At 40.7% G+C, this 12917-nt stretch overlaps 1 protein-coding gene across 2 annotated transcripts in view; it reads right to left on the bottom strand.

Moving 5' to 3' along the window:
* kiaa1191 (KIAA1191 ortholog) overlaps window positions 1–12917 on the bottom strand; it is a 127953-nt gene that overhangs the window by 28826 nt on the left and 86210 nt on the right. For both annotated transcript variants that reach the window (XM_084320740.1, XM_084320741.1), the window contains exons 6-7: window positions 6913–7043; window positions 1988–2088 (exon numbers count right to left, since the gene is read on the bottom strand). In XM_084320740.1, the coding sequence (XP_084176866.1) occupies window positions 1988–2088; window positions 6913–7043 (232 nt within the window). The remainder of the gene's footprint in view (window positions 1–1987; window positions 2089–6912; window positions 7044–12917) is intronic.

Raw genomic sequence — 12917 nt, 5'->3', positions numbered from 1 at the left:
CCCTGCTATTGCAGGGCCAGGCAGGATTCTTATTAGGGGAACTGCTCGCACCTGTGCATGGGCAAGTTATTAGGATATACCTGGTTGGAGACTGGGGAGCGGACACAGCATTTCTACCGCAAAATACCGAAAATATAAGACTCAAATCATGTTTAATTTAATTGTTTATAAGGCAAGTGGGCCAAACTATTTCTTTAATGATTTGTGAATAAACCCCTTTGTTAATTGGAAACAACAGACTTTTGGTTTTTGGATTGCGCGTCGTCACCCCGCTCAGAGTGGCTGTTTGTTTAAGCCACTACAGGGGAACTATCTTATAAATAGCCTTTTTCAGTGTTTAGCATTGTTTCCTAGCTATGTGGACTTATATTAATATGATCTATGTCTCTAATTCTCATATTGGCGCATTCTTCCAATTCTCCTCTCACAATATTCACCCTCACTGAACTGAGTCATCTGAAAATGTGCTGATTTGTGATGTCAGAGAGACTCAGCTGCATAATAATGTGGCCCCATGTGGCATCAGGCCACACAGTGGTTGGAGCCCAGGCTCAAAACGGCTTAAGATCTTGAGGTAGAAAAATGCTGTTTTTGAGTACTTGATTAGAAATACAAAACAATGCATTAAAAAAAAAGAAATTACAGAGGTGTTCCATAAACTCACAGGAATTGTGTAAAAGTGCCCAAATAGTGAAAGAAATAGTAAAATAGTTCCCCTTTAAGCACCCCCCACAGCCCAAATGGAATGAAAAAAATAATAATAATAAAAGACTAACGGCAAATTTTGGCCAATCATAATCGTCTATCCAAATCCTTAGTCGGGAACAGCCCTACATGACATACAGATAGACAGTACTGCTACATCTATACATTTATGACATAACAGATTTACAAATACAGTACTGTTTTTGTAGGGTGATTATGGTTTATTTACATTGATGGTAACATTCCCGGTTATAGTGCAGTTTGTGAAAAAAGTATCTGTGTCGTTATTTTGCCTCTTAGCTGGAACAGAATTCTCAGAACCTTTTGTAGGGTGATTATGGTTTATTTACATTGAGGTTCTGGGGTCATGTGGAGTGTGTTATACGAAATAACAACCGGTGTTGTGCCGAATTCGGACTCCCTGCCAGAATCCGACTCCCCCTCGCGTGGACGCGCATTTACTCCATCAGCCTACCCAGCATGTAATACGTTCTTTGTTAGAACTCAACTCGTGGTGCATACACTCTATAATATGTCTGTCATAAAACGATAAAGCGGACAGAAATACGGGGAAGTTTTTATTATATTTAAAAGGCTTTGACATTGTAAAACGAAATAAGTGGAGTTTCAAAGCTGTAAGCAGAATACAAGTCATAGGAACACCCACACGATATATGCTACTACCTGTATCCAGAGCAGCATTAGGTGCTATGTATGCTTTTCCTTCATTTAAGACACATTTATTGCAAGGGTTTTGTATACACATAAACTCAACAAATAACCTCTGTTCTCCTTGCAATGCATTTTTTATTATTTCTTATACAGTAGGAAGGGGGAAGAACACTATATCGTGGGTGTTCCTATGACTTGTATTCTGCTTACAGCTTCGAAACTCCACTTATTTTGTTTTACAATGTCAAAGCCTTTTAAATATAATCAAAACGTTCCCGTATTTCTGCAATCTATGCGCCAATAATAACGAGTTGAGTTCTAACAAAGAACGTATTACATGCTGGGTAGGCTGAACCCCCCCCCCGTGATTTATATATTGTTTTACAATGAGTCATGACAAACCAATTACATAATCAGAATCAAGAAATTTGCATGCCATTGTATAAATAGAAACAACTCACCAAAAGTGACTATTGCACAACTGATTTGACCAAACAAATCCACCAAAGGGGGGGAACCCACCCCCCCCACACACCCTCCTTGCCATACCTTGGCTTTTACTGAAATGACGCCACTGGACTGGGCCTGTGTGTGTGTGTGTGTGTGTTACCTGCGTTGATGTTTAGGAGAGCTCTGAGGAGTGTTAGAGGGAGAAGAATGAGCAGAGCTGGGTTTCTCCTCCTTCACCTCCAAACTCTGGACCTGAAGCTTCTGATAAAAACACATAATATACAGCATTTAGGATGACCAGGTGTCCCCCTTTTGGTTGTACTGTCCCACCATTTGACCAAATGTCCCGCGTCCCTCATATTGAGAGGATGTCCCTCTTTTCGAAGCCAAAAAAACCATGCGTCTAAAAGCCCCTCCCTACAGACAGTAAACGTAGCAACCCGCCTCTTGTCCACACACATTGCTCTGATTGGTTATAGTACTTTAGCGTGCTGCTTGCCTGCTTGTGATGTGACTGAGACTGAGTCGTGACGCTACCTCATATCGCAAATCTGATTGGTCAAAAAAAAGACAACAACATTACAAGCGAACTAGTTCAAGATGGAAAGCAGTAAAAAGAAACGGACCTGCAGTTACAACCAAGACTGGCAAACGACACATGACTGGGTGAGGCAGATGGCAGGCAATCCGCAGCAGGCTTTCTGTGTTTTGTGTCATAGTTCGTTTTCAATTGCGCATGGAGGAGAATACAACTTGAAGCGCCACAGTGGACGTGAGTCTCACTTGAAAGTGGCTCACCAAAAAGAAACATCCAGATCTATGGATACGTTTCTTTTTAAACCAAACAATGATAGCCAGACGGACAAGGTCACTGCAGCTGAGATAACAAGTGTCTATCACACAGTACAACACTCCCATTCATACAGGTCAGCCGACTGTGGTAACCTTTAACCTTTGATTTAAATCTATTCGGTGAAGACCATGGCAGTTATTCTAATATAGAAACACAATTTATTTGTATTATTATTTTTGTATTATACTACACTGTTTTCCCTAGTTCTGTGTTAACAGGGAATATCAAACACAAGACATTCCTGTCAAGTGATGACGTTTGAATATTTAAAACAGATGTTAGGTGGTATTTAATTTGTATTTATTTTGATTTAACCTTTAACCTTTGATTTAAATCTATTCAGTGAAGACCATGGCAGTTATTCTAATACAAAAATTTACATTATCTATCTGTCCCACTTTGTCCCACTTTGTCCCACCAAAATCGTACTGTTGTCCCACTTTGTCCCACCAAAATCTTACTGTTGTCCCACTTTTGGACTTTTTGCATCTGGTCACCCTAACAGCATTTGAAGCGGTTGTTGCGCTCTCTGGCAGTAAAAAAAAAGGTATAACACAACTACACAAAGGACTACATGAAAGTCAATATAGAATGCTGGAAATAAATTCCACAAAAATACCTCCCATTGCCTGATGCAAAACATAGTCATGCTCATCCTTGTGCCTCTGTAACATTCTGCACCAAAGCACAGGCTGATTGGCCCCATAGTTTGCGAGGGATTGCACAGATTCACACGTTACCGAATGGCTTCGCCTTCCCCGGACATTAGTATTATACTATTATAGTATATGACTTGTCATAACAATTCAAATAAAACATTTATCATAAATGATGTAGCCTATCTGGATCCGCTTGGCGCTCCATCACTTTCGTACCAACCGTACCCTTATTGGATTATTTATGTTGATGAAACTGATTAGTTATATTGATTTAATAAAAAAAAATACTAATTTAATCAGATTAATCACTTTATTCAAATTGAGGATTTAGTTTGAGGATAAAAAAAAAAAAAAAAAATTGATTACGTCATAAAATATGACGACAGACATTCGAAGCTTCGTTCGAATACTTCAATAGAAGCTTTGAATGTTAAAAAATTACATTCGGTACAGCCCTAATAATGTATAAGCAAAAGTAGCCTATTTTCCAATAAAAATATTATAAAGATAATATATATATACTAAGCTATATATTCCTTGATTATACAATTCTTTATATAGCCTATAAATAGTTTTTAAGCTCAATAAACAGATCATATTTAACTGGAAATTGTCCCATTTGTCTGGAACAGTGAACTCGGGTTAGGGTTACCTTGCTCTACCCATCGAGCTACACAGGGAATTTAACAGGGTTTTCATTATTATTGAAGTCCAACATATTTAAATCAGTATTAGTGCATCAGTCATTTTGCTACACAGTGAATAGAACCCATAACCCTGGTAGCACCTTGCTCTACCTATTGAGTGACACGAGGAACGGAACACCTAACCCTGGCAGTGGCTTCGGGCTGTTATCCAGGTGTCTACCAGCATGAATAACAAGAAATGGGACTCCCTGTTTGGTAAGTTGGCCCTCAAACTAAACGTGTTTTTTATTTATTTATTTTGAAGGCCAAGCTGCCAATCAGGGCCCTGTTCCCCATACCTGGCTAACTGAGTTAGCCGGATAATTTCCAGCATAGCTTTTAAGCCAGACCTTTCTGTTCCCCGAAGTCGGATTTTCTAAATCACCATGGTAACGGATCAGAAAGTTTGAACCTGGTCGGGAGCAGGGTTAAGTTCAGTTAGCTGGATGAACAATGGCCACGCCCCCGCAAAGAAATGCCAGCTCGCTTCCTGAAATATTTCTCACAGTCTAGATCCCATTATACCATTCTGAATTATGTTTTTGTGCTTCGTTTTCCTAGAGGGGACTTTTGAAATGTATAATAATAGAACTAAATGCTGATAATAAATCATATTCAGCCTATAGATTTACTTTGTCCTAAATAAAATAATGCACGTCATATACGGCGCTCGGAGTCGCGATACACGCTGCATGTGATTATTTTAATAACGGCGCATTGCAAATGTGAATCCTGCAGGGATATTTTTAATGAATGAAACTAGGGATGTCCCGATCCGATCACGTGATCGGGATCGGCGTCGATCACATGCTTTTCAGAGGATCGGGGATCGGGAAAAAATAATAATAAAAATCGGCAGTCAAAAAAAGAAAAATTTTATTCAACAAACATGACCATGTCCATGTCTTAAACTCATACGGAGGCCTTAGTTTTGGTTTTAAATTACATATAATATATCATCATTAATGTATTTATTGTCACACAGAGCAGAATAATTGTCCACAACAAACACATTCCCCTTTAATTTACACCGTTGCAACAAACACATTCCCTTTAATTTAGACCGGCTACACGCTACACGCTCCACATCACAACAACAGTACAACACGTCGCTCCCGAAACACGGTTAATATCCACTGACTTGAGCAGCTAGACTTAATGTCAGAGGTTTGGAACTAAGCATTTTAAAATAGAAAGTCAAGCCAGTTGCAATGTTTGCAAGGAGGACAGGCTGGAGGCGAAGTTTTCAGACTAACTTTTCACCTGGAGGATAACGTGACTGAGGATTATCGTCGGCGTTTCAGACCAGAATGGACCATTACGTAAGTCGAACACTGAATGTATACTAATGTGCAAACATATATTGAAACTTTTAATATTTCTCATATGAAGCAGAAGCACATTTCTCAGGGTGAATGTAATAACAAAAGCCTCCGCGCTCGCGCCCCGGACTATAGGCAACAGATGGGCTTGTCTCGCTCTGCCAGTTTCTGACAAAAATGCGTCAAAATTGATTACTAATGTGAAAGATCGGATCGGAAACGATCGGATCGATAGATATTTAAAATCACATGATCGGGATCGGATCGGAAGCAAAAAAAGGCGATCGGGACATCCCTAAATGAAATCGGCCGTTTGGCTCTGATTAGTTTCATATATTCTCCGCTGTAGATTTGCTTAACGGAGCGCCCGGATTGTGTTTCATTCAAGCATAAAATTGAAGTGTCTATGCGTGGATTGTGGTTTTTGTGGATTATGAATTACGAGGAATCTAAGGATTGTTGAATTGTATCATCACTCACACGTTATTGTGATATTGTAACTGGGATTAAAATGTCTGATGAGATGCGCTGTTTGACGGATTTGAGCAATTGAATGAGCCGTTGACGTCACATTAATGCATTTGAGAATAAAGAGATAAAACTTCATTCAAAAGAAAAATATTCTAAACACGGGTCTCTTGTCCATTGATGGATACACAATGAATATATCCCATCTGGCACAGTGGTGCAACGGCTAGTGCTCACTCCTGTCAACCGGACGACCTGAGTTCGAAACCCCGCGTTTCCAATATAATTTTTTGGAATATAATATTAATGAATATACGCAAAAGTAGCCTAGTTTTAAGTTAAAATATTATAAATCTACATGCATTGAGGATGTCATTCTTTATATAGCTCTCAACGTGCACCAAATTGAAATATTTACATTGCAAAAAGAAAAAGAAAACTAGAAGAAGGGGGATTCGAACGCGGGTCGTCCGCGTGAAAGGCAAAATGACCTACCATCACACCACGGTGCCAGACAAATGAAACATCAACCATACATCCATCAATGGATAAGAGAGCCGTATCCTTATTCTGAAACTGTTGAACTAATTATTTTCGCTAGCAAGATCTCATTTGATTATCCATTCCATAAACCTACTGCCAGCAGGCAAGTTTAAAGAAATATAATCTGATTGATTGGGGTAATGAGGGACTTAAAATTAGCCTATAGATTATGCATTTAACTTGTCGGCGAGGCTATTGAGCCGTACTGCAATCTGTTAATAAAGTTTTAAATCAATTAATCAATCAATGCCGTTAGAAAATCAGGATTTCTGCTATCGATACTTGCTGTCTTTTCAGCTGAGGCGGGCGCACGCAATTATCCTGGGTCTCAAGTCTGGTTCAAATGAACGAGACTGAATCCACCTTCGAGGAACAGGAAAATCCCGGATTCAAACATCGGGTTAATTGAATCTGGATAATGGGACTCTTGATCGACTTAGTTGAACCAGGTACGGGGAATAGGGCCCTGGAAGTCCCATTTCACATTATTTGTTGTTGGCTTGATACCTGGACAACCCCAATGTGTCAAGTGCATGGAACACGGTCTGACTTACCTGGAAAGATTCAGGCATGCGATGGTGGTAGCGTTTGTCCTCCTCCGATGTCAGACCCTTGTGTGGCTGGTAGCTCGTATCAGTGTGACCAACCTTCTGTTCAAACTTGTACATACTGTCATGGGTCTGCTCTGAGAGTGAGAGAGAGGCAGACAGAGACAGAGAGACAGAGACAGAGAGACAGAGAGAGAGATGGTGCAAGGAGGGAGGATAGTGGGAGGAGGGGATAGATAGAGAAATGTGATGATGTTCATATGTCAATAATATTCCCATCTCTACAGACTGTATGAATTAATGTTGCGTTTTTCTTTTCAATTGTAGCCAAGAGTAAAGACCCTAACCCTGTCAAAACAGCAGTCCAAGTGTATATTTTCAGCAATACGTTTGTTTACCAATGGTTTAAAGCAGTGGTGCCCAACCAGTCGACCTCGATCGACCGGTAGATCGCGCGCTGGTTTCAAGTAGACCGTGAGATTATTTAGGGAGGTTTTGCATAGGCAAAAAAATAAAATAAAAAAAAAGATCAAGTGAAAATCCGCGAGCCCAACTCAGATTGAGTTTTCCACCTAGCCGCTGTGTGTATTTGCCATGTCTCGCCCCTGCATCAACGGAGGCACAGTATTCCAATACACATCATACATCCTGCGCAGGTATAATCACTGAGGCCACGTCTAGTCTTTTGTGAGTCAGAGGAGCGCAAAGTGCCACGACGTGCATGCGCGAGCGTGCGTGACAGCCCTGCACAGGTATATTGTCTGGGGGGGGGGGGGGGCTTTCCAGGCCAAGCATATAAAGCTGATGATAAAGTTGATTAATTTAACCTGGACACTCGCAATGGATAGGTCTGTTGTCAGAAGTGGCGCGTCACGTGCGTGTGTTCCAAATGCTGGCAAGAGAAAGGCAGAATTTAGTAGTAGCGATACAAGAACTACTATGAAACGGAGTAAAAGAAGTTATGATCCTAAATACTTGGCATATGGATTTACTTGGACTGGCCAAGAAGATGACCCGAGACCAGGGTTTCCGTTAGAATTTTTTTTTGCAGGTCTGAGTGTCCGGTAGATTTCAATCTACCGGACAAATGGGATAAATTCCGGTCAGAGTTTATTGAGCTTAAAAACAATTGATAGGCCTATATAAAGAATGACATCATCAAGGCATTTATAATATTTTAACTTAAAACTAGACTACTTTTGCGTATATACAGTCATTAATATATTCCAAATAAAATAAGTCCCTCGAGACTGCGTGCTGCTGCCGACTTGAGGTGTCGGTGGGCAGTCTGCCCGACCTTAATAAACAGCAGTCTGTTATAATCACATTTTTATGAGCTAACGAATTCCGTTATATTGGACATTTGTATTAATTATATCAAGCGAAGAACTGAGAAATTTGGCAGAGAGACGGCAACATTATCGTGGGTTTGCGCCGTGATGTATATCTCCACCTCCCAACGACTTGGTGCTGCTGCTCATAATGTCCGGTGAAAATAATTCCCTCTAAGCACAATTTGATTATTTGAATTGTATTAAAATAGGCTAAAATTAAATAGCCTATGCGATGAACGAAACAATCATTACATTTGTCGTTGCTTCACCAAGCAGCCGGTCAATGACATCCTGTGTCAGCGAGCTGGCAGCTGATATATTTACGTGAAGCATGGAGCAGGAGCAGACAGAGCAGAGCAGCGGTGTCAGCAGCGCCCCCACCCAACAGCTGAATTGCCAATGGCTGAATTGGAGTACTGCACCCTGCCAAGCCATGCTTCACGTAAATATATCAGCTGCCAGCTCGCTGACACAGGATGTCATTGACCGGCTGCTTGGTGAAGCAACGACAAATGTAATGATTGTTTCGTTCATCGCATAGGCTATTTAATTTTAGCCTATTTTAATACAATTCAAATAATCTAATTGTGTTTAGAGGGAATTATTTTCACCGGACATTATGACCGGAGAGATTAGATATGTCGGACTTCACCAGATTTTGCCGGTCAAATACCGGTAATTACCGGCTAACGGAAACGCTGCCCGAGACCACAGTGCGTTTTGTGTTACGAGATCCTTTCTAACGAGAGCTTTAAACCCAGTAAATTACAGCGGCACTTGGAAAACTAAGTATCCTGAATTTAAAACGGTGATTTGAAGCCCATCATCTGTAGCCACATAGAAGGGCTCATTGATCAATTTTGGAATTATTTCCCCAAAAGAAAGAGCACAGACAATTTGAACAACTGGATCCAAGATCCGTTCATTGCACATGACGCTCGCAACAGGCCTCCCTCTGTCTGAGCAGGAGGCGTTGATCGATCTTTCGTGTGACGAGCTACTGAAAGTCAAGTTCACTGGACAGGCCCTCGCAAAGTCTTGGATATCAGGCCGGAACGACTACCCAGTGCTGTGTAATGCTGCGCTGAGAACGCTTGTCCCGTTTGCATCAACATACCTCTGTGAAGCGGGATTCTCGGCCCTGACATTAACACTTTGAATGCCCATCACGACATATCTTGTGTTATCAGCCCAACGCCTGAATGCCCATCACGACAAATATCGTTTTATTTTTTTATTAGCGATCTGAATTCATATTTTATCAACCGAGTCTCCCGTTGGTACAGCAGTCCCTGTAGCAGCTCAGATTTGGAAAAAGTGCCCCCTATCGTCTCCCAGATGGTAATGCACCCTTTTGGAATGGACTCAATGAAAATGGATGAGAAAAAAAAACTCCGGAATCCACATTTTACTTCTCACGCATGTAACCCAGATGATCCCAGTCATTGTGGAGCCTCAGGAATGCGTGGCATATGTGTTTACAGTACGTTGCATTGGATCAATAAAAGGATACATTTTTGGAATGGCGATCAGGAATTGGAATAATCTTTTTGGATACCATCTGATCTCAGGTAAGGAATCTATTTGACCAGTCTTAGGATAATCAGACCTGTTTTCACGGAGATATAAGCTTTTCCCCTATGTGTGATATGGCTGTTTGACTGTGCGAGCGATCAGGAACTAAGAGAATCGATTTTCAGCTCGCGGCACCAGCGTGCATACGTACACATATACTATCGATAATCTAGCGTTTATTTGAAAACGATTCATAAATAGGCCGAAAATGACAACATTCTAGAATATTCCAGAACAGGGCGTTTATCACGGAATCTTTTTTTCCCCTTGAAAACGAGGGCTTTTCAAAATGCTATAAAACGGAAATGAACCGATAAAAAAACAATCCGCTTCGACAATGTTGACTGGAAAATGAGTCATTGATAAGCGACGGGCAGATTAGACACATAGCCATAATTTAAAACATAGATTAGGCGATATTACCGCTAATATTGAAGTGGATGGTGGGCATTCAAGCACTAAATGTGCGCCCCCTGCTGGGCACTGAAAGTGTTAATAAAAAATAAATGCAGATCTCGCCTCAGAGTAGAAGTGGATCTGCGCCTCTTTCTCAGCACAACGCAGCCACGTATCATGGAACTATGTTGAAATGTACAAGCACACCCTTCCCATTAAGTCTCGTTTTTGTTTATTCTTGAAAAGCGCATGTGAACGCATAAAAAATTGCTAAATATGCCTTGATCGTTTTATAAATGTGTATACAGAAACAATTCCGTTTGATAATATTCATTCATTTCATTAATAACATTTTCGTCATTCTTGTAATTCCTACACTACACCGTTATTTATTTATTTTTTTATTGGTCTTTTTCCCCCTCCATTTTCCTCCGATTTTCTCCCATCCCAATGTTAGTCGTATGCCAATTCCCAGTCCCTTCCTGGTCGCTGCGCTTTACCCCCCACAGTCAGATCATTTGGGAGAGTGGAGGCTACCACGTGCTTCCTCCGACACACGTCCAGCCAATCACCGCTTCTTTTCACCTGGCAGCGCGGATTCTCATTGAGAGGGCGTAGCGTGTGGGAGGACCACACTATCCCCCTCACGTCCAATCCGCGCTTAGCAGGCGCCCCGACCGAACTGTAGGAGTCGCTGTTTACAACGACCCGGACCCACCCCGCCAGCTTCTCCCACCCTCTGATACAGCCAATTGTATCAGTGCAGACGGCCAGCCAAGCTGGTGACAACCCCGGAGCTGTGAGCTGGATTCGAACAGGCGAACCAAGCTCACAGCTCCGGGGCTGGTGACGAACGCAATCTCCGCTCGACCACCTAACCGCCTACACTACACCGTTATAATGATATATAAAATATCATATTATATACTCATTCAATATGCACATGACAGAAAATATTATATGCCATATAATATTTTCTGTCACGTGCATATTGAATGGGTAATTTTATTAATCTACTATTACTACTAATACTAGCCGAGAGTAGGTACAATTTGGGCTGGTAGCTCTCGGCTAGGTGGCAAATTAAAAAAGAAGATATTGGTTCAAAAAAGGTTGGGCACCCCTGGTTTAAAGTGTTATTAGTGAAATATGAGTTATAGAAATCTAGTCGAAAAAAGACGAGAATTGACGCTAGGAAATTACGCTGCCATTTTGTCCTATGAGAGGAGACCCAAGACTCGATGGGCTTTAAAAAAAAAAAAAAAAAAAAAAATGACACTTCCTAGCTCAGGCCAGCCCCTGTCAATCATCTGACTCCTAGATTTACTTTTTTATTTATCTTGTTTTTCGGGATCACCTACCACAAACCTGAACGTTATTGCAATAAAACAGAACAGTTTCTCTATCCTTCTGTGAACGTCTAGCAAAAAACGGCATTGCAATCTGATGAAAAATGGCAGAGAAATTTACATTATAAAAAAGTAACTGTACTTAGTAGATTTCATTCACGGTTTGTGAATGATGCCTGGTGATACAAAATCCAGATTGAACTCTGCCATTGGAAAGGGGAGATTTGGCCCGATCCATAGATGTGCAAATTCAGTAGCGTCTCTACAAGATCTCCTGTTTAATCATCTTCCCTTTATTAATTTGCTTAGATCTTTTGTACACGTGATCTCAAGGTGCTGAATGAACTCAGTGGCTCATTCAGTGGTCATTTTTAGCATGGTGTTATTCACCGTCAAAGAAAAAAAATAGATTTAAATTGATAGTCTCCTTTGGTTCATCACAATTTACTCAAGCCTAGTAATAGACCCAATATTTCTGACACTGGGAATTCCATGAGATCCATAGATGTCCCTAGATACCAAGAACATGCAAATGGACCTTATAGAAGTGGAGCAATCTTCCATTTACTTACGTATGTATTTTTAGGTGGATTTTCAGAAAATAGGGCTAGGGCTTAACACTTTCAATGCCCAAAACGTGATAAGACGTTTACTATCAGCCCAATGCCTGAATGCCCACAACGACAATTATCGTTTTATTTTTTCATTAGCGATCTGAATTCATATTTCATCAACCGAGTCTCCCGTTGGTATGCAGCCCCTGTAGGAGCTCAGATGTGAAAAACCGCCCCCTATCGTCTCCCTGGTGGTAATGCACCCTTTTGGAATGGACTAAATGAAAATGGATGAGAAAAGAAAAATCCGGAATCCACATTTTACTTCTCAGGCATGTAACCTGAGCCGATCGGATTCATTGTGGAGCCTCATATTCATGCGTGGAATACATATGTACAGTATGTAGCGTTGGATCAATAAAAGCAATAGATTTTTGGAATGGCGATCAGGAATTGGAATGATCTTTTTGGAGAACATCTGATCTGAGGTAAGGAATCTATTTTACAAGTCTTGGGATAATCAGATCCCTATGTGTGTGTGTGTGTGTGGGCGATCGCTTTGAGGAAATCAGAGAATCGATTTTTCAGATCGCCTATATAGCGTGCATACGTACACATATACTATCGATAATATAGCGTTTATTTGAAAACGATTCATAAATAGGCTGAAAAAATCACAACGTTTTTGTGTATTCTAGAATATTCCAGTAAAGGGCGATTATCATGGAATATTTATATTTTCCTTGAAAACGAGGGCTTTTCAAAATGCTATAAAACGAAAATGAACCGATAAAAAAACAATC

This window comes from Notolepis coatsorum (genome assembly GCF_963971535.1).
Source record: "Notolepis coatsorum genome assembly, chromosome: 8".
Classification (NCBI taxonomy): domain Eukaryota; kingdom Metazoa; phylum Chordata; class Actinopteri; order Aulopiformes; family Paralepididae; genus Notolepis; species Notolepis coatsorum.
Note: the sequence above shows the minus strand (reverse complement) of the source record. Positions and strands in the feature narration are given on the sequence as shown.